This window comes from Acomys russatus, chromosome 7 (assembly GCF_903995435.1).
Source record: "Acomys russatus chromosome 7, mAcoRus1.1, whole genome shotgun sequence".
NCBI classification, from domain to species: domain Eukaryota; kingdom Metazoa; phylum Chordata; class Mammalia; order Rodentia; family Muridae; genus Acomys; species Acomys russatus.
This window is the reverse complement of record NC_067143.1, coordinates 57,294,811-57,322,136: the sequence shown is the minus strand read 5'-3', so window position 1 is coordinate 57,322,136 and position 27,326 is coordinate 57,294,811. Positions and strand designations below refer to the sequence as shown.

General features: G+C 40.0%; 3 protein-coding genes and 1 pseudogene across 3 annotated transcripts; 1 reads left to right on the top strand and 3 right to left on the bottom strand.

Moving 5' to 3' along the window:
- Positions 1 to 1,623: 1,623 nt before the first annotated feature.
- On the top strand, positions 1,624 to 2,568 carry LOC127192282 (olfactory receptor 2D2-like; annotated as a pseudogene).
- A 6,615-nt stretch (positions 2,569 to 9,183) lies between these two features.
- On the bottom strand, positions 9,184 to 10,133 carry LOC127192281 (olfactory receptor 2D2-like). The gene is given in 2 exon segments (XM_051149606.1): positions 9,184 to 9,317; positions 9,320 to 10,133. Coding segments are annotated over 2 exon segments (945 nt in total). The 5' UTR covers positions 10,131 to 10,133.
- A 1,329-nt stretch (positions 10,134 to 11,462) lies between these two features.
- On the bottom strand, positions 11,463 to 12,173 carry LOC127192280 (olfactory receptor 2D2-like; the record flags this gene model as incomplete). The annotated part of the gene is made up of 1 exon (XM_051149605.1): positions 11,463 to 12,173. A coding segment is annotated over exon 1 (711 nt), but the record flags the coding sequence as incomplete, so codon positions are not given.
- A 13,997-nt stretch (positions 12,174 to 26,170) lies between these two features.
- LOC127192278 (olfactory receptor 10A4) lies at positions 26,171 to 27,118 on the bottom strand. The gene has a single exon (XM_051149604.1). It carries the CDS (start codon positions 27,116 to 27,118, stop codon positions 26,171 to 26,173), a length of 948 nt encoding a protein of 315 aa, XP_051005561.1.
- Positions 27,119 to 27,326: the final 208 nt, after the last annotated feature.

Sequence of the window (27,326 nt, the reverse complement as noted above, 5' to 3'; positions counted from 1 at the left end):
TGTGTTTTTGTCTTTCTTATGTTTTAAAGTGAAATGCATGCAGAAGTCCTCAAGCTGGACCAAAGTGTGTTCTCCAACCTGAATGTGAAATGTTATCTTGCTGTTTTATTCCCCTCTAAGAGAATTTGTTATCTTCTAATTCAGGAACCAACTCAAACAGGCATTAAAATATCTGGCTTTTCTAGCTGTAAAAGTCAGAAGTATTTTTATATTACATTGCAATTGTTGGAGATATTGCTAAATATTTAAAGTTGTAATTGTTTGAAGTGAAGTTGTTTTAGACCCACCATCATACATAACAGATAATGTGCTTATAATGGTCATCATATTTATAACGCTGTTAATGAAGCCTTTACGTTGCTGTTTGCATATCAGTCTTCTAAAATTATCCTGTTTATTGTATTTTAATATAACTAATTCCATTAGTTACTAACTACATTTAGTTTGTTACATACAAAGTTCATATACAAAATAAGCATACATTTATTTTGGTGTATTTTTAACCACTATTTTCAGACTCCTTTGCTAGAGAGGTAAAGGATTGGTAGAGTAACCCTTTCATAGAACCTTAACTATATACTTAAATTTCTCTTCTTTTTAGAGAGAACTATTATTATATTGAAAAACATGATTATTTTTTAAATTCTCTTCAGTCTCTCTAAGGATATTTGCAAGCCTTCTAATAACTCTGTTTAAGTGTATGATCAAAGTGTTTTAACCTGCTTAATTCATGATCATGGACACTAATGTACTACTCCATGGCTTCTAAAGGACATAGTAAAATGACATCATTTTCAAGGGAGGTTGGACAGTCTGTGGGAGGGGTAGGTGATAGATAATGGGAGGAAGTGAAAGACGATGACTTCTCAGTGCAGGAGTTAGTACTGTCTGATGGCATAAATGGAAGTTCCACTGTGCTGGTGATGTGTCCACTGTGTTGGGAGTCCATGCACAGCTGATGCTGGTGGAGGGAGCTACAGCAGGTGCTGTCGACAGGCCTGCCAAAGGCGGTCATCCAGACTTACCCTCGGAGGAGTCACTCTCCTTCAAGACAGGTTATTTTCTGTATTTAAGAAATGCGTTCGATAAGGTATTTGGCTCTTTATTGAGCCTCAAATTTTTGTGACTCTCCTTTCAGGGAAGAGACAACTAGTCCAATAATATATTTTAAAAACTCAACACAACCATAAGGTGGGTGGGATGTTATGTGAGAAGCAAGAGCCACCAGGAGTTCATCCATAATACACTGGAACCTCGCATTACAGCGCTAGAGATGAAAGCAACCTGATTTGTCATTGTGTCATTAGAAGTCTGATGTGAGAAAAGACACGAGTCTTCCCATCTACCCCCCACTCGCCAGGTGACACCAACAACACATTTCCATCTCATAAAGCGCTGTTGTATTTAATGAGTATAAGCATCAAAACCAACAAAAATGCCCCAGTCCTGTAGAAGGAGAAAACTTCTAAAGAACCAGTGAAGGGAAGTTTTGAAATGTTTCCCAGTGATTGGGGCTATCTGTAAGCCCTCCAAAATCTGAATAAAATAATTGTATTTCACACACACACACACACACACACACCTGTGCTCATTGATACTTCTTGCTGAAAAAGCAGATGAACTATGAGACAGACAAATGAGACACAGGTGACGGAGTTTCTTCTTCTGGGACTCTCTGGCGACCCGCACACCCAGAAGCTGCTCTTTGTCTTATTTCTGGGTGTCTATCTGGTCACTGTGCTTGGAAACCTGCTTCTCATGTTCCTCGTTCAGGCTGATTCTCGGCTTCACACACCCATGTATTTTTTCCTGTGCAACCTGTCTCTGGCTGACCTCTGCTTCTCGACCAACATTGTCCCTCAGGCTCTTGTCCACCTCCTTCGAGGAGAAAGGCCATTTCATTCAGACGCTGTGCAGCTCAGCTCCTGCTCTTTCTTATTTTGGGTGCACACAATGTGCCCTTTTGGCTGTGATGTCTTATGATCGGTATGTGGCTATCTGTAACCTCTGCATTACCCTAGCATCATGACGTGGAGGGTGTGTATCCAGCTGGCCACAGCGTCATGGACTAGTGGCTTTGTAGTGTCTGTGGTGGACACCACTTTCACACTAAGCCTCCCCTATCGAGGAAGCAACAGTATTGCTCATTTCTTTTGTGAGGCTCCTGCCCTGTTGACCCTGGCTTCTACAGACACCCACACTTCCGAGATGGTCATCTTCCTCATGGGGGTTGTGATTCTCCTCCTACCTGTCTCCCTAATTCTGGTGTCCTATGGCCACATCATAGTGACTGTGGTCAAGATGAAGTCAGCTTCAGGGAGGCTCAAGGCATTTTCTACCTGTGGTTCCCACCTCATTGTCGTCATCCTTTTTTATGGGTCAGCAATTATCACTTACATGACCCCGAAGTCTTCCAAAGAACAGGAGAAGTTGGTGTCTGTTTTCTATGCGGTGGTGACACCTATGCTCAATCCCCTCATCTACAGCCTGAGGAACAAAGATGTAAAGGGAGCTCTGTGGAAAGTAGCCACGAAGAACTTTCCACGCAGGGTTAGAGTCACCCACTGACTCAGATCCTCCTGACTTCCTGCATATAACTCATGCTAGAGAGTGCTCCATATGAATGTAAGCTATGAGAAATGTTCATCAATGGGCCTTGTCCATGGACACACACTTTAACCTTTATCTCATGCTTTCTTTGTGGAGGGAGAGAGATAATAATAGATGGAGTGAAAGAGGGGAAGATGCATTTCCTTCTGATTTATTCTCTGACCGTGAAGAGATTATGAGCTTCTGCCTTTTCTTTTTTTGTCATAAACAATGTGCCCTCCTGGCAGTGATGCTCTATGGCTGGTATGTGGCAAGCTTTAACCCAAACATCAGGACCCAGAGGTATTTGCTAAGAATTACAAAATCCCCTAAGACAAAAACCTATGGCATATGTTATTGTCTATCCTGGATTATAATCTAAGTTTTCTTCTGTTTTTTCTGCATTTCTTTACATGATAAAATAGAAACTTGAAAATATTACATAATAACTTACTATGATCTAGATGCTCCTTGTGTGTGTATGCATGTGTATCTGTGTACTTCAGAATCAGGTAACGACATGAGCCAGAACAGTAAAATAGAATAAACAAGGCTCTCTTGACAGTTCCCACTCTTTTCAGACACATTAAGGTCACACTTTATAGGATAAGGCCCCATACATGTGAGTGCACCTTTTTGAAACCATCAGAAAACCATTACATATCACAGGGAAGCAATCGACTCCATGTGTGAAGGACTAAGAAGAAAGAACTGGGAACCAGGGATGGTTGTATGCAAAGACCACCAGGCAGGAGCAGTGGACTAGATCATGTGTGAAGGTAGAACCAGAGATCAAGGGAGCCTCCCAAACAACCCATAAACCCAGCAGACACCCTGCATCAAATAGCAAGGTAAGTGTGCAGAAGATGCACCTGAAAGGGCCGAGGGAAGGTGAAGTTCACCCTTTTTGCTTTCACTGTCCTGTGACTAATTCATGCTTGTAATACAGAGCACACCAAATTTCACCAATAATTTTGTCATGATGCAACATCAAGTACAGAACACATTTGTTAAAAGAATAGCATTGCTAAATATCTGCTAATAGATACTTAAAAGAATAGCATTGTTCAGAATTATTTACTCAAAGGAATGAGGGGAAAAAGGATTTTAAAATCAACTAATTAGGAAATAAACCTATATTCCTGATTCTAGTCATCAGACTTAAATTGGTGATTGTAATATTTCTTTGATCACTCTCTAATGGAATTGTGTCTGGAATTTGGCAGTGGTGACCTAAAATTTCTTCCTAGAATATAAGTCCACACCAATGCTTTGAAAAATCTGTTAGGTTCATTTGGTTTATAATGTCAGTTAGCTCCAGCATTTTTCTGGGTCATTGTGTGATTTAAGCTGTAAATTTTTTAAACAATCTTTTGTGCCATCCTGTATTATTTTTCCTTTACAATTTTGAATTCTTGTGTTTGGTGCATAGATGTTAAAAATTGCAATGTCCTCTCCGTGGAATTTTTCTTGGATGAGAACATAATGTTCTTCCCTATCTTTCTAACTAGTTTTTTACTTAAAGTCTATTTTTTCAGACATTAAAATGGCTACACCAGCTTGCCTCTTAGGTCCACTTGTTTGTAATATTTTTCCATCCTTTTAATATCTACTTTTTGATGTTAAGAAGTGTTTCTTGGACATAGCAAAAGGATGGACCCTGTTTTTTTAATCCGTTCTGTTAATCTGCACTTTTTTTTTAAAGGACAGAGAAATTATTTTACTTATTTTTATTTCCTCACTTTAAAGCCTGTTCCCAGCTCCTCTCCTGTCGACTCAGTCTAGCTCTCATGCCCCTCTACTCTGATTTCCCTCTTTCTTTCTTCTTAGCTAAGGGGGGCCCTAAGGGGTACCAACTCATCCTGGCTGCTCAAGTCACAGAAAAATTAAGTGCATCCTTTCCCACTGAGTCTAGACAAGGCAGCCCAGCTAGGAGAAGGTGATCCACAAGCAGGCAACACAATCCATTTCAGAGACATCCCCCTCTCCACTTGCTAGGGGACCAGCATGAAGACCAAGTTACCCTTTATCTACATATGTGCAGGGGGTCCAGATCCAGTCCACGCATGTTCCTTGGCTGGCACTTCAGTCTCTGTAAGCCCCATGGTCCTAGGTTAGTTGAGTCTATTGGCTTCTTGTGGAGTTCTTGTCCCATCCATGCCCCTCTATCCTTCCTCCCACTCTTCTATAAGACTCCCAGAGCTCCACCTAATGTTTGGCTATGGGTCTCAGCATCTGTTTTGGTCTGCTGATGGATAGAGCCTCTCAGAAGAGTTATTGCTAGGCTCCTGTCTGCAAATATAGCAGAGTATCATTGATAGTGTCAGGAGCTGGCTCTCTCCCATGAGGTGAGTCTCAAGTTGTCATTGGTTGTCCAGTCCCTCAATCTCTGCTCCATCTTTATTCCTGTACATCTTGTAGGCAAGATAAATTTTGGGTGAAAAATTTTGTAGATGTGTTGGTAGCCCCTTCCCTCCACTAGAAGTCCTACCAGGCTAGGAGGATAGTCTACATATTTTTATTAATTTTTTTACATATACATTTATATTATATTATATTATTACACATATATACAATAAACTACCTACAGCAAGAAGAACCATGAAACAATTAGGTATTATATAAATGTTACATTCTTAGTGTTTTGGCTATTTGTATTTGGCAGCCTTGAAGAAAACATCTTTTCTATCTCGGTGCATCTAAAATTCTGAATGTAAATCGATATCTATCATATCTTCTCATTATCAACTTGAAACATCTCCCTAGACCTAAAAATATCTTAACCCCTAAACAACTAAGCTTAATTATAAAACAAACTATCTGGCCTTCAACCCCATCAGAGACTTGAGAAGGAATAAAATTAATTACCTTAGTATACAGGAGGTATAGGATAGCAGCTTCCCAAATGAGAAGATGACAGAGACAGTTTTTTTTTAACCTGAGCAGCCACCCAAGACTCTATATAATATTGGAACATCATCTTCAGCCTAATGGACCAATATATCTGACATACATATCTGTGAGGCAGGAACTATTAAGGACTTTCTTACACTGTCGTAGCAGAGTTTGGCTGTCAACTCTGCCTGAATCCAAGCTTGCCCTTTTTTAGGAAGAATTCTGTCTGTGGTAGAAACAAGGCCATTTTTCCCTATGGTTTGTTTGCCATATTTGAAGCCATCTCCATAAGAAAGTTCTTTGATGCTCAACATCCTCTTTGAGGTAGGCTGGATGTTGCTATGTGTTAACCTGTCTCATTGTCAATGAATCTTTAAAATAACAAAAACATTTTAAATTCTATATTCTGTATGTCTCTGAGGTTTTTGAAGACCTAATCTAACTATTTTATCTCATCTTTCTACAGAATCATATCAATCTGTTACACTTAGGATGTATATTCCTGTGATAAAAATAGACTAGTAATTAATATGACCATTATTTGATCATCTAACAATTAACTTGTATAGCTTATTTATCCTAAAAAGCCTGCAATAGCACTTTCAATGTGTTCTACTTGAGTTGTATGGGTACAATGCCTCATATTAGAGTAGAAATATATACAATGTGTGTGAAGAATAATCTTACATTTTCATTCTATACCACTGTATCTAAAATTAAACTTATTTTGCATCTATATACAAAATTCTATACCAGTGAATTAAAAATAACCTTGTGAGTAACAATTAAGGCATTAAATTGAGTAGTAGATTTATTAATCTACTTTTTGTTCTAACTTCTCTATGTATTTCTATATTCCCCCTTCTTTCTTTTCAACCCTTATCTCCAAACCTAAGAATGGAAGATAAAGAAAAAGAGAGACATCTCTGAGTTCAACCTTGCTTGCTCTCTAAATAAGACCAATAATAACTTATAACCAACTCCCATAGAAAATAACCCTCTATAGACCAAGAAAGCAACCAAAAACTACCTGACCCCCCTTTAAAGGAAATGGGACATCATTCTCTTAAGGTTTCTTAAGAGATGCTGCTTTGGGGCAAACAATATCTTTGTAGGAGCCCAAATAAAATTTGGAAAATGGTTAAACAAACTAGGAATAACATTTATGGTCCAGGTTCTAAATGTTGAGAAATTCCAGGCTTAATTAGAATCCTGTGTGAGACAGTCTGAACTTCTGGATCAATGGGGATTGGAAGCTTTCTTCGAAGGTGTGCTGGGAGCTGTCTTGTTCTGATGAGGAACAGCAACTGAAGCACTTGGTGGTGAGACATGAAGGATGCAGGATGTCAGTGCCCCACATGCTGAGAGGAATGAATTCTGTCAAGTCTAATCCAATGTCATTGTCCACTCTTTTTGTTCTGAAAATTTTTACACAATGGAATACTATTCAGTTATTAAAAACAAGGAAATATTGAAATTTGCAGGCAAATGGATAGAACTAGAAAAGATCATCCTGAGTGAGGTAACCCAGCCCCAGAAAGACACACATGGTACATACACACTCATTAGCAGATACTAATCACATAATACCAGATAAATATACTACAATACCGAGACTGATACATCAACCAAGGACCATGTATGGTGTGGACCTAGACTGCTGCTCAGATGTAATAGCACAGTTTCCTAGTGGGTCCCACAATGTGGAGAGTATGGACTACTCCAAACATGGACTCTGGCCACTGAACTTTGATCACTTCCCCCTAGAAGCACAGCCTTGCCTGGCTACAGAGGAAGAGGTTACAGATAGTACAGATGAGATTTGATAGGCTGAGGTCAGATGTTAGGGGAGGAGGGCTCCCCTTTCTGAGGACTAGGGAACGGAGAGATGGAGAGAGAGGAAATGAGGGAGGGGGCATTTGCAGGGGATGAGGTAGGGGATACAATTGGGATACAAAGAAATTAAATGGCAGAACAACCAGGTAACTTATATTACTAATCCCACTATATTGGAATAGCTCTGAGACTGGCTAAGACATAATGTGTAGGCATAGACAATGCTTCTTGTTGGCTACAGAATCCCTATGAATTATTATTAGATGCCATTCTTCATACGGCATGAATGAAGATTTACAGAAGCTTTTTTGTCTGCTTATACAAAGAGCAGAGAAGCAGTCTTAATTGTTTTGTGCATCACGTACACCTTATACTTTTATGATTTTATGACTGTTTAATGCTTGTGAAAAATTGTATATTTTTAGTCTGCATCTTTTTATTGGCAAATTGAGACCATTGATTTAAGAGATATCAATAAGACATGTTTGTTGATTCCTGTTATTTGGGGGTATGGTTAACCATTTCTGTGATTGGATTAAAGTTTTCCTTCTAGTGCCTTCCACAGGGCTGGATAAATACTACTTAAATTTTGTTTCTATCATGGAATGTCTTATTTTCGTTATATATCTTGATTGAAAGTTTCCTGGGTATAGTAGTCTGGACTGGCATCTTTGCTCTCATAGATTCTGTAGACTGCATGCCTAGGCCCTTCTGACTTTTAGGGTCTCCATTAAGAAGTCAGACGTTATTCTCGTAGGTGCACTTTTATGTTACATGGTCTTTTTCCCTTGAAGTTTTAAAATGTTTCTTCATTGTTTCTGTGTTTACTGTTTTGATTACAATGTACTGTGGGAATTCCTTTTCTGGTCCAATTATTTGATATTCTGTATGCTTTATGCATCTTGATAGGCACCGCCTTCCTTAGGTTAGGGAAATTGTCTTCTATGATTTTATTAAAAATATTTTTTGTGTCTTTGACTTGGGTTTCTTTTACTTTCTCTATTCCTACTATTCTTACATTTGGTCTTTCCGTTGTGTACCAGATTTCCTGATCTTTTTCTTTCTTTTTATCCTTTTTTAGATTTAACATTTTCTTTGACAGAGGTATCCATTTATTCTGTTGTGTCTTCAATGACTGAGATTCTGTCTCTCATCTCTTGTATTCCATCAGTGAGGCTTGGTCTGAGGATATTGTTTGGATTTCTAAATTTATCATTCCCTGATTTTCCACATTTTGGGCTTTCTTTGTTGATTCTACTTCTATTTTCAGGACTTAAACAGTTTCATTCATTTCCTTCTACTGCTTGTGCTTTCATAAGTTTTTAAAAGGCGGATTTATTTATTTCTCTCTTAGGACCTCTGTCATATCCATAAAACGTGTCTACTTCCTATGTAAATGTTAAATATATTTAAGATTTTATTTTATAAAGTAAGGAAATGCAGAAATAACAGAAGAAAACTTAGATTAGGATCCGGGATAGACAATAACATATGCCATAGGTTTTTGTCTTAGGGGATTTTGTAATTCTTAGCAAATACCTCTGGGTCCTGATGTTTGGGTTAAAGCTTGCCACATACCAGCCATAGAGCATCACTGCCAGGAGGGCACATTGTTTATGACAAAAAAAGAAAAGGCAGAAGCTCATAATCTCTTCACGGTCAGAGATTAATCAGAAGGAAATGCATCTTCCCCTCTTTCACTCCATCTATTATTATCCCTCTCCCTCCACAAAGAAAGCATGAGATAAAGGTTAAAGTGTGTGTCCATGGACAAGGCCCATTGATGAACATTTCTCCATAGCTTACATTCATATGGAACACTCTCTAGCATCTGTCATATGCAGGAAGTCAGGAGGATCTGAGTCAGTGGGTGACTCTAACCCTGCGTGGAAAGTTCTTCGTGGCTACTTTCCACAGAGCTCCCTTTACATCTTTGTTCCTCAGGCTGTAGATGAGGGGATTGAGCATAGGTGTCACCACCGCATAGAAAACAGACCAACCTTCTCCTGTTCTTTGGAAGACTTCGGGGTCATGTAAGTGATAATTGCTGACCCATAAAAAAGGATGACGACAATGAGGTGGGAACCACAGGTAGAAAATGCCTTGAGCCTCCCTGAAGCTGACTTCATCTTGACCACAGTCACTATGATGTGGCCATAGGACACCAGAATTAGGGAGACAGGTAGGAGGAGAATCACAACCCCCATGAGGAAGATGACCATCTCGGAAGTGTGGGTGTCTGTAGAAGCCAGGGTCAACAGGGCAGGAGCCTCACAAAAGAAATGAGCAATACTGTTGCTTCCTCGATAGGGGAGGCTTAGTGTGAAAGTGGTGTCCACCACAGACACTACAAAGCCACTAGTCCATGACGCTGTGGCCAGCTGGATACACACCCTCCACGTCATGATGCTAGGGTAATGCAGAGGGTTACAGATAGCCACATACCGATCATAAGACATCACAGCCAAAAGGGCACATTGTGTGCACCCAAAAATAAGAAAGAGCAGGAGCTGAGCTGCACAGCGTCTGAATGAAATGGCCTTTCTCCTCGAAAGGAGGTGGACAAGAGCCTGAGGGACAATGTTGGTCGAGAAGCAGAGGTCAGCCAGAGACAGGTTGCACAGGAAAAAATACATGGGTGTGTGAAGCCGAGAATCAGCCTGAACGAGGAACATGAGAAGCAGGTTTCCAAGCACAGTGACCAGATAGACACCCAGAAATAAGACAAAGAGCAGCTTCTGGGTGTGCGGGTCGCCAGAGAGTCCCAGAAGAAGAAACTCCGTCACCTGTGTCTCATTTGTCTGTCTCATAGTTCATCTGCTTTTTCAGCAAGAAGTATCAATGAGCACAGGTGTGTGTGTGTGTGTGTATGTGAGTGAAATACAATTATTTTATTCAGATTTTGGAGGGCTTACAGATAGCCCCAATCACTGGGAAACATTTCAAAACTTCCCTTCACTGGTTCTTTAGAAGTTTCTCCTTCTACAGGACTTGGGGCATTTTTGTTGGTTTTGATGCTTATACTCATTAAGTACAAGAGTGCTTTATGAGATGGAAAATGTGTTGTTGGTGTCACCTGGCGAGTGGGGAGTAAATGGAAGACTCCTGTCTTTTCTCACATCAGACTTCTAATGACACAATGACAAATCAGGTTGCTTTCATCTCTAGCGCTGTAATGCGAGGTTCCAGTGTATTATGGATGGACTCCTGGTGACTCTTGCTTCTCACATAACATCCCACCCATCTTATGGTTGTGTTGAGTTTTTAAAATATATTATTGGACTAGTTGTCTCTTCCCTGAAAGGAGAGTCACAAAAATTTGAGGCTCAATAAAGAGCCAAATACCTTATCGAACGCATTTCTTAAATACAGAAAATAACCTGTCTTGAAGGAGAGTGACTCCTCCGAGGGTAAATCTGGATGACCACCTTTGGCAGGCCTGTTGACAGCACCTGCTGTAGCTCCCTCCACCAGCATCAGCTGTGCATGGACTCCCAACACAGTGGACACATCACCAGCACACTGCAATTTCTTTTTTTTTTTTTTTTTAATTAATTAATTCTTGTTACATCTCAATGTTTATCCCATCCCTTGTATCCTCCCATTCCTCCCCCCCCCATTTTCCAATTATTCCCCTCCCTTATGACTGTTCCTGAGGGGGATTACGTCCCCCTATATATTCTCATAGGATCCAGAGGGTCCTAGAAATCTACAAGTAGAACAATATGATAGGCAGATTTGGGCCCAGGGGTCCCGCTCAAACTAAGGCACCAGCCAAGGACAATACAGGAGGTAAACTTTAAACCCCTTCCCAGATCTAGCCAATGGTCAGAATATTCTCCACAGTTGAGTGGAGAGTGTGATACGACTTTCTCACGTACTCTGGTGCCTCACATTTGACCATGTCCCCTGGAGGGGGAGACCTGGTGGCACTCAGAGGAAGGACAGCAAGTAGCCAAGAAGAGACTTGATACCCTATGAGAATATATAGGGGGACATAATCCCCCTCAGGAACAGTCATAGGGGAGGGGAATAATGGGAAAATGGGGGGGGGGGAGGAATGGGAGGATACAAGGGATGGGATAAACATTGAGATGTAACAAGAATAAATTAATTAAAAAAAAAAAAAAAAAAAAAGAAAATGCCTTGAGCCTCCCTGAAGCTGACTTCATCTTGACCACAGTCACTATGATGTGGCCATAGGACACCAGAATTAGGGAGACAGGTAGGAGGAGAATCACAACCCCCATGAGGAAGATGACCATCTCGGAAGTGTGGGTGTCTGTAGAAGCCAGGGTCAACAGGGCAGGAGCCTCACAAAAGAAATGAGCAATACTGTTGCTTCCTCGATAGGGGAGGCTTAGTGTGAAAGTGGTGTCCACCACAGACACTACAAAGCCACTAGTCCATGACGCTGTGGCCAGCTGGATACACACCCTCCACGTCATGATGCTAGGGTAATGCAGAGGGTTACAGATAGCCACATACCGATCATAAGACATCACAGCCAAAAGGGCACATTGTGTGCACCCAAAAATAAGAAAGAGCAGGAGCTGAGCTGCACAGCGTCTGAATGAAATGGCCTTTCTCCTCGAAAGGAGGTGGACAAGAGCCTGAGGGACAATGTTGGTCGAGAAGCAGAGGTCAGCCAGAGACAGGTTGCACAGGAAAAAATACATGGGTGTGTGAAGCCGAGAATCAGCCTGAACGAGGAACATGAGAAGCAGGTTTCCAAGCACAGTGACCAGATAGACACCCAGAAATAAGACAAAGAGCAGCTTCTGGGTGTGCGGGTCGCCAGAGAGTCCCAGAAGAAGAAACTCCGTCACCTGTGTCTCATTTGTCTGTCTCATAGTTCATCTGCTTTTTCAGCAAGAAGTATCAATGAGCACAGGTGTGTGTGTGTGTGTGTGTGTGTGAAATACAATTATTTTATTCAGATTTTGGAGGGCTTACAGATAGCCCCAATCACTGGGAAACATTTCAAAACTTCCCTTCACTGGTTCTTTAGAAGTTTCTCCTTCTACAGGACTTGGGGCATTTTTGTTGGTTTTGATGCTTATACTCATTAAATACAACAGCGCTTTATGAGATGGAAAATGTGTTGTTGGTGTCACCTGGCGAGTGGGGGGTAGATGGGAAGACTCGTGTCTTTTCTCACATCAGACTTCTAATGACACAATGACAAATCAGGTTGCTTTCATCTCTAGCGCTGTAATGCGAGGTTCCAGTGTATTATGGATGGACTCCTGGTGGCTCTTGCTTCTCACATAACATCCCACCCATCTTATGGTTGTGTTGAGTTTTTAAAATATATTATTGGACTAGTTGTCTCTTCCCTGAAAGGAGAGTCACAAAAATTTGAGGCTCAATAAAGAGCCAAATACCTTATCGAACGCATTTCTTAAATACAGAAAATAACCTGTCTTGAAGGAGAGTGACTCCTCCGAGGGTAAGTCTGGATGACCGCCTTTGGCAGGCCTGTCGACAGCACCTGCTGTAGCTCCCTCCACCAGCATCAGCTGTGCATGGACTCCCAACACAGTGGACACATCACCAGCACAGTGGAACTTCCATTTATGCCATCAGACAGTACTAACTCCTGCACTGAGAAGTCATCGTCTTTCACTTCCTCCCATTATCTATCACCTACCCCTCCCACAGACTGTCCAACCTCCCTTGAAAATGATGTCATTTTACTATGTCCTTTAGAAGCCATGGAGTAGTACATTAGTGTCCATGATCATGAATTAAGCAGGTCAAAACACTTTGATCATACACTTAAACAGAGTTATTAGAAGGCTTGCAAATATCCTTAGAGAGACTGAAGAGAATTTAAAAAATAATCATGTTTTTCAATATAATAATAGTTCTCTCTAAAAAGAAGAGAAATTTAAGTATATAGTTAAGGTTCTATGAAAGGGTTACTCTACCAATCCTTTACCTCTCTAGCAAAGGAGTCTGAAAATAGTGGTTAAAAATACACCAAAATAAATGTATGCTTATTTTGTATATGAACTTTGTATGTAACAAACTAAATGTAGTTAGTAACTAATGGAATTAGTTATATTAAAATACAATAAACAGGATAATTTTAGAAGACTGATATGCAAACAGCAACGTATAGGCTTCATTAACAGCGTTATAAATATGATGACCATTATAAGCACATTATCTGTTATGTATGATGGTGGGTCTAAAACAACTTCACTTCAAACAATTACAACTTTAAATATTTAGAAATATCTCCAACAATTGCAATGTAATATAAAAATACTTCTGACTTTTACAGCTAGAAAAGGCCAGATATTTTAATGCCTGTTTGAGTTGGTTCCTGAATTAGAAGATATCAAATTCTCTTAGAGGGGAATAAAACAGCAAGATAACATTTCACATTCAGGTTGGAGAAAGTACTTTGGTCCAGCTTGAGGACTTCTGCATGCATTTCACTTTAAAACATAAGAAAGACAAAAACACATCCCACAAAATCTACTAGCAGCCTATTAGCATCTGTATGGAGCTGTGAATCTAAGTGACACAATGTTTCAACTCATAACAGGCTTTAAGAACCATGTGGCTGCAATGGCATGAAGAGAAAGGTTCCACTGCACTTGTGTTTAATTAACTGGTGCTTTGGTTGCTTGCTCACATGGGTGTAGACTCTCTGAACCAAACCAGCTGATACAAACCATGCACCACTCTATTAGTTACTCGCCACTGTGAAAAAAAAAGTCTAAAAAATTCAATTTATGAAACGAAGGGTCTCACAGTTTGAGGATTCAGTGCATCCTGGTGAAGAGGTTGTGGGAGCAGATTTGGGGGGGGGTGTCATATTACATCCACAGTCAGGAAGCAGAGAGAGGTAGATGATGGCGCTTAGCTTGTTCTCCCTATTTATTTTGTCCTGGATCCCAGTCCACAAAATAACACTGCACAAGTTCAGGTGGGCTTTCTCCCCTCAGATAACCTTTCTAGAAACTTTGTCACAGCACTATGGAGATGTGTTTCTATGTTGATATTTTAAAGCCTGCCAAGTTTACAATGAACAATAGCCATTGTTAATGCCTATGTGGCAAAGGCCCAACTTATAAGAATATCACATTTACCCACAGATATTTACTCCTAGAAATTTTCCCCACAATAACTTTCCCCATTCTCCATTCTAAAACCCCAAACACAATAGACTGGTGCACACAAACATGCCCATTCACAAACACCTACTCTCAGATACACAAATTTGCCTGCAGCATTATCTAATTACTGACACAAAAAGTATTAACAAATTCTATTTAAAATTTTTTGTCTTTCTGTGTGCCTATATCTGATCAAAGAGAGGGACCACATCACAATCACCTTTAGTCACAGCAACTATGATCAACTGTGGTACATTATTAGGAGTTGGAATGTTCTTGAACTTGACCTGAGCCAAAGTATTCAAGACAGGGCTGACTGTGAGCCCAAGACTAATGTGCCTATGATTTGGCACACGGTAGGGCTCTCACTAACTCTGGAATGGCATTACAAGGTGATACTCCCAAACTCCATTATTGACTTTTGAAAAAACAGACAAAATGTGAAGGGAAAATGTTCCCCCAGGTGACTGCAAATTTGTCCCTGGACTCAGGAAGTTTCTGCTAAAGTATCATTTTCAATGCCAAGTTTTCTAAAATTTCATTTAGCTTCTTCTACAGAGATTTCAGGAAAATGTCTATTTCTTTACAGATAAACACGCACGCGCGCGCACACACACACACACACACATACACCCTGGACTACATGGAAGGTCTGTTTATGGCTCCATAAGATGAGAACCATGATTTCTTTTTCCCACTGGGAACTGGGAACAGAACATTGTAATTAATATTTGATATGGTAAAGAGGTAATACAGGAAAAGAAACTTGGCCTAGACCTAAGACAGGAGATAAGTAAACCCTAACAATCAAATCTAAGTAAAGACAATTCACTCTCACTTGGCCTCATTTCCTCAGCTCACCTCAGGCCTTCTCTTCTTTACCAGCCAGCCCTAGAGTGGCATTGGCTAAAGCACTAGCCAAGCGGAGAGCAGGCATCTTGCCATAAAGGCAGAGACTTCAGTCACAGCTTGAAATTAAGACCAAGACAGTGCAGGAAGGAGGGTCCTCTCTTCCTCTCACACCCTCCTGCTGAATGTAAAGTTTTATTGTTGTCCTCAGAATATACTGTATTATAGTAGCTCTTTTTAAATGAGGTGAAGGAAGCAGGGGGTGGAGGGGTTAGAAGCTGTCTCTGGAGCAGTTTCAGAGGACTCAGGAGACTTCTGGATCATTAGTGTGAATGGATCCTGGGCTGTGCTTCCTCTTAAAAGCCTCCCAAAAGGCTGTAAGGAGGATGGAAAATAACACACAGTCATGACGCCCATCTTGCTAACAGGCTCCATCACTGGGTCTTACATGGATCCTTTGGAGAAACAGTGCATAGTTCTAAGCATTTGGTTTCTAGAAGAATGAATACCAGTCTGAAGGTTAGCTCTACCATGTACTCCATGTATTAGGTTGATGAAGTTTGTCTGCAGAATAGGAAGATAGTATGTCCTAGACAACATTAGCTGAGCATGATTAGCATAAGGTCTGAGTGTGGTGAAAGCACAATACACCTCCATTTTAATCAGGGCTAAGAGATTAAGTGTCTGAATTCTGGCAGACATCCTGTGTTTGATAGTATTCTGGCAAGTTGTTAAGCATTTGCAGAACCTTAAGTTGTCCAAATGAGGGATTGAAAATCCAACACAAATCAATTACAAAGAAGAGTTAAGCATAACTTTGGATGCTACGGTTGGTGTGAATGAAAAGGAGGAAACTATGGTCTAAGATGCACTTCATCTGTGTCTGGTCACCTCAGGGTTTTTATCATGAAGGAGTATCAGATTCTTCTCAACAGCCTTTTCTGGCAGCTATGGTGATGCTCATGTGATTTCTGTTCTTGAATCCACTTATTTGATGATACATATGTACTGATTTGTGTATGGTTATCTATCCCTGCATGTCTGGGATGAAACCCAGTTGATCACAAAGAATCATCTTTAGTGTGTTCTTGAATTTGCGTTGTAAGTGTTTTATTGGGAAGTTTTGCATCTATGTTCACCAAGGAAATTGGGCCATGCTGTATTGTCCTTGGCTGGTGCCTTAGTTTGAGCGGGACCCCTGGGCCCAAATCTGCCTATCATATTGTTCTACTTGTAGATTTCTAGGACCCTCTGTATCCTTTTATTTTGCTATTCTCCCATGCGTCTCTCATTTAGTGTCCCAATAGGATGCCTTCCCCTCTGTCCCAGTTTCCTGGTAAGTGAAACCCCTTCCCAGATCTAGCCAATGGTCAGAATATTCTCCACAGTTGAGTGGAGAGTGTTATACGACTTTCTCACGTACTCTGGATGCCTCACATTTGACCATGTCCCCTGGAGGGGGAGACCTGGTGGCACTCAGGAGGAAGGACAGCAAAGTAGCCAAGAAGAGACTTGAGTACCCTATGGAATATATAGGGGGAGGTAATCCCCCTCAGGAACAGTCATAGGGGGAGGGGAATAATGGGAAAATGGGGGGAGGAATGGGAGGATACAGGGATGGGATAAAATTGAGATGTACAAGAATAAATTAATAAAATAATAAATAAATTAAAAAAAAAGAATTGGGCCATGCTTTTCTTTTTTTGTCTGTGTCATTTTCCATTTGTGGTATCAAGAGAGTCCTGACTTTGTAGAGAAAGCTTAGTATCAGCCTCTCCTTTACTACTTTATTAGTTTGAAAAATATTGGTGTTAAATCTTTACTGTTAGAATTCAATAATAAATCCATCTGAGTCTGGACAATTTTAGCTAGAGTTGTTTTTCTTTTTCTTTTTTATCTCTGCTTTCATCTCACTTTTCATTACAGCTATTTAAATTATTTTCTCTTGGTTTAATTTTGTAAGTCACATGCATCTAGAACGTCATCCATTTCTTTGGAATATTACAACTTAATGGGATATACATTCAGCGCATGTCCTCGTGACTTTCTGCATTCCATTTCTATTTGCTTTGATGTCTCAATTTTCACATCTCATAACTTGTATCTTCTCTCATTGTCTCTGATTAGTTTAGCTAAAGTTTTCCAGTCTTCTTTATCTTTTATGATGATAAATTCTTTGCTTATTTGTTATTTGTATTGTTTTTGTAATTTTCCTCTTTTTAAATTTCAGCCCAGATTTTAATTATTTCTATCTATTGATTTTGTGTACCTAGTGTTGTGCTTCCAAGTCCCTATAGTATATAAGTAAGTCATTTTTGAGGTATCTCTGATTATTTTAGTGAAGTTGCTTTTATTTATAAATTTCCTCTTTAATAACGATGTCACTTTATCTCATAGATAGAGATATGTTGTGTTCATTTTCATAAAATCCTGGAAATTCTTTGAAGTCCTTTTGTCATTTAATCTCTATGAGCATCTGTGCTCTGTACTTTTTCTTGCTGTTAGTTCTAGCTTTACTTCATTGTGGTCAGGAAAGAACAATAAATTATTTAAATTACCTACATTACTTAATACTTGCTGTATGACATTTTGCATGATCTATGTAGGAGAAAGTTCCATGGGATGCAGGGAAGAATGCTTATCCCAACCTGTTTGGGTGGTGAGCTTTGTACCTAGCTGTTGGATGCTTTTGCTCTATGATGTCATTTAACTTTGCTGTTTTGTTTTTTTACTCAGAGTGACCTGTCTATTTTTTTACATATACATTTATTTTATTACACACATGCGCACACACACATACATAATAAACTACCTACAGCAAGAAGAATCATGAAACAATCAGGAATTATATAAATGTTACATTCATAGTATTTTGGCTACTTGTATTTGGCAACCTTAAAGAAAACATCTTTCCTGTCTTGGTGAGTCTAAAATTATATCATATCTCATCTCTATCAACTTAAAACATCTATCTAGACTGAAAAACATCTTAACTCCTAAGCAACTAAACTTAATTGTAAAACTAAACTATCTGTTCTTCAACCCCATCAGAGACTTCAGAAGGAATAAAATGAATTAGCTGAGTAAACAGGAAGTGTAGATTAGCAGCTTCCAAAATGAAAAAAATGACAGAGAAAGTTTCCTGCCTGAACGGTCACCCAAAACTTTCTATAGCATTGGAGCATCATCTTCAGCCTTCTGGCCCCGTATATCTGACAGACATATCTGTGAGGCAGGAACTATTGAGGACTTGCTTACCCTGTCTTGGCAGAGGTTGGCCATCAACTCTGCCTGTATCCAAGCTTGCCCATTTTTAGACAGAATTCTTTCAGTGGCCAAAATGAGGATCATTTGCCAGTGGCTGGTTTGCCACATTTGAAGCCGTCTTCATAAGGATGCTCATCATCTTCTTTGAGGTAGGCTGGGTGTTGCCAGGAGTTAACCTGTCTTATTGTCAATGAATCTTTAAATTAATAAATAACATCTTTAAATGCCACGTTCTGTAGGTTTCTCAGGTTTTGAAGACCTTATCTAACTATTTTACCTTATCTTTTTATAGACTCATATCTATCTGTTAAACCTAGGGAGTATATTCTTGTGATATAAATAGACTAGTAATTTACTGACCATGATTTGACCAAGCAACAATTAACATGTATGACTTGTTTATCTTAAATAGCCAGCAATAGTACTTTCAAAGATTTGGAAGTAAACTTTTTATTCTACTTGAGTTTTATGGGTACAATACCTCATATTAGAAAGGAAATATATACAACGTGTGTGAAGAATAATCTTAAATTTGAAATCTACAGCAACGTATCAAAATTAAACTTACTTTGTGTCTATATACAAAATTCTATAACAATGAATTAAAAATAACCTTGTGAGTAACAATTAAGGCATTAAGTTGAGTAGTAGATTCACTAATCTGTATGTTGTTCTGTCTTCCTTATATATCTCTAAATATTCCCCCTTCTTTCTTTTCTTTTTCCCCCTCTTTCTTAAAACCCCTATGTCCAAACCTAAGAATGTAAGATAAAGGAAAAGAGAGACATCCCTGACATCTCAACCTTATTTTCTTTCTGAATAAGACCAATAGTAACTTATAAGCAACTGCCAATGAAAATAACCCCCTATAGCCCAAGAAAGCAACCGAAAACCTGCCCAATCCCCCTTAAGGGAAAGGGGGCATTGTTCTCTTAAGGTTTCTCCAGCTGATTTTGGATGAATAATACCTTTGTAGGGGCCCAAATAAAATCGGGGAAATGGTTAAACACGCTCGGAATAGCGTTTATGGTCCAGTTTCTAAACGTTGAGAAATTCCATGCTTAATAGAAGTCTTGTGTGGGATAGTCTGAAATGCTGGACCAATTGTGATCTGAAGCTTTCTTTGAAGCTGTCCTATTCTCATGAGGAACAGCAACTGAAGCACTTGGTGCTGGAACATGATGGATGCAGGAAGTCAGCATAAGTGACCTGTCCATAGATGATAATGAAGCATTGAAATTACCCACTATTCTTGCATTGTGGGTTAATCTGCTTTACAACTAGAAGTGTTTGTTATATGACATTATGTGCTACCCATGCTATGTATGTATATTTAATATTCTAATGTCCACTGATGGTTTGTTCCATTAATTGCTATGAAATGACCTTCATTGTATCTTCTAATTTTAGTTGGAGTTTTATTTTTTTAGGTATGATGACAATAATGATTGTTTGTCTCTAGTTACTTTGTTTGGATGACCTTTTACCATCTTTCACCCTAAGGTTGTACCTGACATTATAGGTTCCTATTTTAATCTAATTTGATACTTTGTGCCTTTTTATTTAGTTATTTTAATGCAAGGGTCCCACTGGGTATCCTTGTCTGTCCTGGAACTTAATATGTGGATAAAGAAGGCCTCAGACTCACAGAGATCACCTTTCCTGTCCCTCTGAAGTTCTGGAATTAAAGGCATGCACCACCACACTGTCTAGGCTATGTCATTTGATCAAGCAATTGAGGTCATTGTTATTTCAAATGATTACTGAGGTGCATTAATGATTTCTATTATTTTGTTGATTTGTAGTATTTGGCATTTTTCTATTCTTCATTTGTTTACCTAGTATAGACTCATGGTTGTGTTTATCTTTCTCTTTAGCCTGAATAATTTTTTCAAGCATATTTTAAAGAGCTGTCTTAGGGGTAGTAAATTCCTTCATTCTGTTTTTTATCATAGAATGTTTTCCACTCTCCTTCAATTATTGCATCTTTCAATATAGTTCATTCTGGGTATTTGGTTACTTAACAATAATATAATTAGGCATGTCTTTTTCTGGCCTGGTCTTCTTAATTGTAAATGCCTCCTGTATCTGGATGGTCATCTCTTTCCCTCCATTTGGGAATTTCCATGATTTTATGGAAAATGTTTTCTATGTCTTTAGCTTGAAATTCTTCTTCTTCTTCTTCTTCTTCTTCTTCTTCTTCTTCTTCTTCTTCTTCTTCTTCTTCTTCTTCTTCTTCTTCTGCTTCTTCTTCTTCTTCTTCCTCGTCTTCTTCTTGTTTTTCTTTTTCTTCTTGTTCTTCTTCCTCTTTCTCCTTCTTCTCCCTCTTCCTCTTCTTCCTCTTCTATATCCATGATTTATAGATTTATTTTCATACCATCTTATCAATCTCAAATGTGCTGTTCATATACATTCATTTAGTTTTTTCATGTTCTTATTTTTCCAGTATTTCTACCTTGTCTTCAAATTCTCACATTCTGTCTTCTCCATGATCTGTTCTGTTGATGAGGATTTCCTCAGAGCTCTTTATTTGGCTTTTGTATCCTATTTATAAAACACACTTTCCTCCTGCTGTGTGATATCTGCTCAACAAATCCCACAGGAAAGATACATCTTTTCCCTAGTTTACGATATTCAAAGACATTTGCAAACAGCCCTAATCTGGCTGAGACCTTCTGTCCTCGAGCTCGTGTGGTGAAAGTGGTGAGAACTACTCTGTACATTTATCATTGCTCCTCTGTTCCTGAATTGAGCCCTGAGATGTCTTAGAATAACAGCTTCAGAGAAGCCCAGTAATGAACTCTTGAGTCATTTTCCTTAGAGTTCTTGTTTCTATTAACTCTCAAGTTCATTAGAAGCATCCCTAGTGTCAATAGTTCTCTCTCTCTCTCTCTCTCTCTCTCTCTCTCTCTCTCTCTCTCTCTCTCTCTCTCTCTCTCTCTCACACACACACACACACATACACACACCACACACTTCTACCTGATTGTCAAATCTGTTTTCATATCTTATACTTTCATTTTCTTAAAATTCACTCAGGATATTTTGTGTCCCCAGAACGCATGAAATTCCCTGGTCCTTGAACAGTTAGGGCTTAAGGTTAATTTTGGGTATTACACTAACAGTATCTCAGAAGAGATCCCTACCTGGCAACACAGAGCCACCATACCCTCCAGAGGGGAGTAACAGACACTAAGGAACAAAACATCCACCCAACAAAAACAAAACCAGATATCAGCACCTAGAAACACAATCTTCCCAAACCCTGATGCCCGGATGATAGAATAAAAACACATCAAGGGGTACGTCCCCATGGAAAACTTTACCTACCAGGAAAGTGGGTCAGAGGGGAGGACATCCTATTGAGACTTTAGGTGTGAGAAGCCTGGGAGAATGAGGAAATAGAAGGATCCAGAGGGTCCTGAAAACTACAGGCGGGTCTGAGCCCTGGGGTCCTCCTCAAACTATGACACCAGTCAAGGAAAATATAGGCAGTGAACTTCGAACCCCTACCCAGACTAGCCGATGGACAGGACATTCTCCACCGTTAAGTGGAGAAGGAGATCTAACTTTCATACAAACTCTGGTGCCCCATATTTGACCATGTCCCTTGGATGGACACCTGGTGGCACTCAGAGGAAGGATAATAGGTCATCAAGAAGAGACTTGATACCCTATGAGCATATACAGGGGGAGGAGGTCTCCCTCAGTCACAGACATAGGGGAGGGGAATGGGGGGGAGTGGGAGGGACGGGAGGAATAGGAGAATAAAAGGGATGGGCTAACAACTGAGATGTAATTTGAATAAATTAATAATAAAAAAGGAAAAAAAAACACATCCAATAACATTCAGGACAATATGTATCTACCAGAGCCTATGTCAGTATTTAATAATGTTTGCTTCAAATTGTGGTTCAAAATGGTAGAACTGTTCTTATTTCCAGTGAATCTCAGGATTAATCTAGGTGTGGTCACTGTGGGTTCCAGGTAAAATGTGTTTTCTAGGTATTAGCGTCAGACTCTTAGAATGAGGATGGGCTAGGAGGGGGTCATTAGTAGGTCTATAGAAGGGAGGAAAGCAGGGTGTTCTATGAGGGTCTGCTTAGTCCTCTAGGAATGGGAGGAGAGAGTGGAGATAGGCCACAAAAGGCAGTAGGAGCTGGGGATGAGACTGTGGGATTGGATATGGAGAAGAGGAGGGAGAGTCAAGATCCGGAACTTGCCTACCTGCTTTGATGATATACTTGGGTCACGGGCCAGCTTGGATGAGAGGTTCTTAGGGAATGCCTCCTGGAGTTGGAAGCTGGGATAAGATGATGAGTAGGGAGACCGGAGTTTGAAGGAGAAGACCTGTGTGATCCATTGGATAATGGGGACATTAGATTGGCACAAGGTGGTTTGCCACAGAGCTGGGGCTGAAACTTGGGGTCTCTATTTGGGGAAAGAAGTAGGAGGTGAAGATCGTCAGTTAGCCTACTTATTTTCTGTTTGGAGTGGCCATTGGCGTCCCAGGAAATGCCTGCTGGGATCAGGGGCTGGGGTGGTATTGGGATGAGTTCGGGAAAGATATGTGTGTGACATACTGGAGATGGGGGCAGAGCAAAGGGGAGGCTGCAGAAATGGTCTCTGCTATACAACTGGAAATGAGACTGTGGGGATGTAGTTGGAAGAGAGAAGGAAGAGGGGAAGATCTAGAGTTAGCTTATGTGATTCTCTGTCCATATTGAACTTTTTGGATATATAATGCAACTACGTTCATTATTTACTTTTTTATGATGTCATTTTTATTAATTTTTTATTTTTTACATATGCATTTATATCATTACATATATATACAATAAACTACCCACAGCAAGAAGAACCACGAAATAATCAGGAATTATATAAATGTTAAATTCATAGTGTTTTGGCTATTTGTCTTTGGCAACCTTGAAGGGAACATCTTTCCTACCTTGGTGCATCTAAAATTCTGAATGTAAATCAATATCTATCATATCTCATCACTATCAACCATATTGAACTTTGATAGTGGTTATATTGAATGAATTTTGCTGTATTAGCTGCTTTTTATTTTATACAAGGGACATGTTCTTATGTTCAAGTTTCATTCACTATCGTTCAAGACTTTAAAAAGATTCTGTGTATGAGCCCCTGTGAGTGTGTACATAAGCACACTTGTGTGCCTGTGTGGACTTACATGTACAGCATACTTACAGAAGCCTTTGGAGCCCAGAAGACAGTGCCAGATCCCATGGAACTGGAGCTATAGGACTTTTAGGCTACAATGTGGATGATGAGAATGGATCCTCTGCAAGAATAGAAAGCACGCTTTGCCTGTTGGGCCATCTCTCCAGCCAGCCAATTTTTAAATGGTCAAAAATTTTGAAGTTTAAGTCTGGCAAATTTGGACCCAGGGGGGCCTGCACAAACTGATGCACCAACCAAGGACATTGCAAGCAGAGAACCTAGACCCCCTGTTCCGATGTAGCGGATGGACAGCTCATTCTCCACATGGAGACACGGAGGGGATGGTGGGGGACCTGCCTTTGACATGAACTCTGGTGCCTGTGATTAGATCACTCTCTCTTGGCAGAGAGGCCCTGTGGGAACACAGAGGAAGGGAATTCAGGTTATCCAGATTAGACCTGATAGACTGTGATCAGCCAGTGGGGGAAGATAAGAGCAAGGGGATTACAATCGAGATGTAATGCAAAGAAATTATAATAAAAATATGAAGTTCAAGGCCTGGTGGATAGAACTTTAGAACATGATTCTTTAAAGCAGTGTATGCAAGGGCTTTTGTGCCAGTGGCAGTCCGTTTCATCCCATGACACAGGCAGGGGTTATTTCTCCACACTATTTTATAAAATTGTCGATTTCTCAGATGCTTCCTAATCCTATTTTCTTCACAGAATTACTCTGTTGAGAAGACTTAGGCCAAGTCCTAAATGCAGAGATAGAGAGGGATTTAAAGGGTTCACAAAAATATTTGCTGCACTTGGTGGCCAGTCTTGATTGTAGTGCCCCTTCTTGGGCCACGTATCTAGAATTTTGATGCCTTGCACACAGTCCTAAATTTGTAGCCAGCCCAACTTTTATCCTTTGTGACTTGAGGTTAGATTACAATTTGACCTTTTCCTAAAGAGTAATCCACTGATAATGAACTGTATTATCTTTGGGCTTGGCATCAAGCCCAGAATTGATCACCAAGCACCATATTAAATATGGGTTGCCCTGAACACTAGTACAGTCTAGTCCTTATTGTTCCACTAACCCTAGAAAAAAAATTAGTACTGATACATGTATAAAGTAGCATTGGTTTTGATATATCTGTTGCTAAATTTTATACACTGTGCAAAACATGTTCATATGTATATGTTATTGTTAAAAGGTAATGTATATTTTCTAATAAATAATGTGTTTTCCTGCTGTTTGTTATTATATAACCCTTGTTACCATGGTACTGGAGAACATTTTGTCCAGGAAATAAGTGGTTCTAGTTCCTTATGGCAGAAATAGGTAGTGTAGATCATAAAACCAATAGAAAGGAAATGCCTCTGCAATAAATTCTATTTACCCGATCATGCTCATTGCATTTTTAGGAATATTTGCACACATGCATGCTGACAGTATAGCAGTCTTCTCTCTTGGCTGAAAGTCCAGAGTTCTATGTGCTCACAGGAAAGAATCCTGAAGAGAGGCTGCTCTGTTCAAGTGAGCAGTCTTGAAAGCACAAATGATTTCATCCAATCACAATAAAAGCACAAAAAGTTGAGAAAACAAAATAACCTATGGGTTATTTACAGTAGGTCTTCATAATTTTCTACTTTTCCTTATCTGGAGAGCCTGTGCACCCTTCCTACCAAAGATTGCTTGTTCTGCCAGTGGATAATTTGTGATTATTTGTGCAAAGCATATGCTATTTAGAAGATGTAAATGTGGAAAAATATTTCTGTAGATGAGACACATTGTATTTTTGGGAGCAGAGGCAGAGGTCTTTAATTGTCAACCATCACACACCCTGGAGGTTAAAAGTATTTTTTTTTGTCTTTGCCTTTCTTTCTTACTAGGCTACATATTGCATTAGGCAAGAGTTTTATTTTGTTTAATATTTTGTATTCATGGGCTAGCCTGGTCCTGATGTGGTATTCAGAGTCAAATTTTGGATGCAAATAAAAAAATAATTGAAAATAAGGAGTGAAAGTGTGAAAAGCATTTCATTGTTTTATTAGTGTAATTATTTTCACTAACTGATAAAGACGCCCTTGAAATATGTAGATAGTGTCTTAGCACAAATTGATTGAAGTAAAGAGGTTTTAAAATGAACTTGATAAAGAATTTCAGGATTAAAAAAAATGTGGTGGGCTGTAGGAAATTGTGGACTTTAAGAGGATCCTCGTTGAAGTCACGAGGAATAGCCCAGAGGACCTAGTACCTCAGTCTCAGCATAGGCATCTGTGTTCTTTCTTTCTCAAATGGATCCTAGTGGAGAGTCCAAAATTTCAGTGGGTGCATAGTGTCTCCCGAAAGAGTAGCCACTTGGAGAATTCAGTGTCCTCTGGTTTGCCCTCACACTGTGCCCTTGCCAGTTTCTGTCTAAGTCACAGTTTCTGAGGGCCCAGGGTTCTGCGAACAATCCGCCTCAACGCAGCCTTCACCTCATTATTCCTTAAGCTGTAGATGATCGGGTTGAGCATGGGAGTGACAACTGTGTAGGAGAGTGACAACATCTTCTTGTTCTCAGGGGAGGTGTTTGAGCGGGGCCGGAAGTATGTGAGGATGGCAGTGCTGTAGAAGAGGGAGACAACGAGAAGATGGGAGGAGCAAGTGGAGAAGGCCTTCCGTTTCCCTTCAGCCGAAGGCATCCTGAAGATGGTGGAAAGGATGCGGACATAGGAACCCAGGATCAACAAGAAAGGAAAGAGAATGAATAGGACAGTGGCTGTCAGAGCCTCCAGTTCAAACAGTGAAGTGTCAGCACAGACCAGGGCTATGACAGGGGGGCTGTCACAGAAGAAGTGATTCACCCTGTTGGGGCCACAAAAAGGGAAACTGAAAATCCATGTGGTTTGCACAGTGGCCACTGGGAAACCTGAGAACCAGGAAGCAGCTGCCAGCTGGGCACAGGACCTGCGACTCATGATTATCGGGTAGCGCAAGGGATCACAGATGGCCACATAGCGGTCATATGCCATTGTGGCCAGGAGACAGCACTCAGCAGCCCCAAAGAAGAAGAAGAAATACATCTGAGTGGCACAGCCAAGGAAGGAGATGGTTTTGTCTTGGAGTATCAAAGTACCCAGCATCTTGGGCACAATGACCAAGTTGAAGCCTATTTCCAGGAAGGATAAGTTTCTGAGGAAGAAGTACATAGGACTTTGCAGGGCAGAGTCAGCTGTAGTGACCAGGATGATGAGGACATTGCCCATGAGGGTGACTAGGTAAATGATCAAAAACAGGAGGAATAGTAGAGCCTGCACCTCATAGGACAAACCTGAGAAGCTCAAAAGAATAAACTCCCTGACAATTGTCCAGTTTCCCCAGGTCATTCTTCTGCCCACTTTCGTTGGGCATTCAAGACTCAGGAAGGCTGGAAGAGCTTCCACATGTTATGATATAAGGTTATATTGTACTCGAAATGAGGAGCTCCATTTGGTTCCATATGCTATCTACACTTGTTATGAGTGTTGAATGGAAAACATCACTCCTTCCCGAAATGCACGGAATAATTTTGACTATTGAGTTCACAGCAGTTTT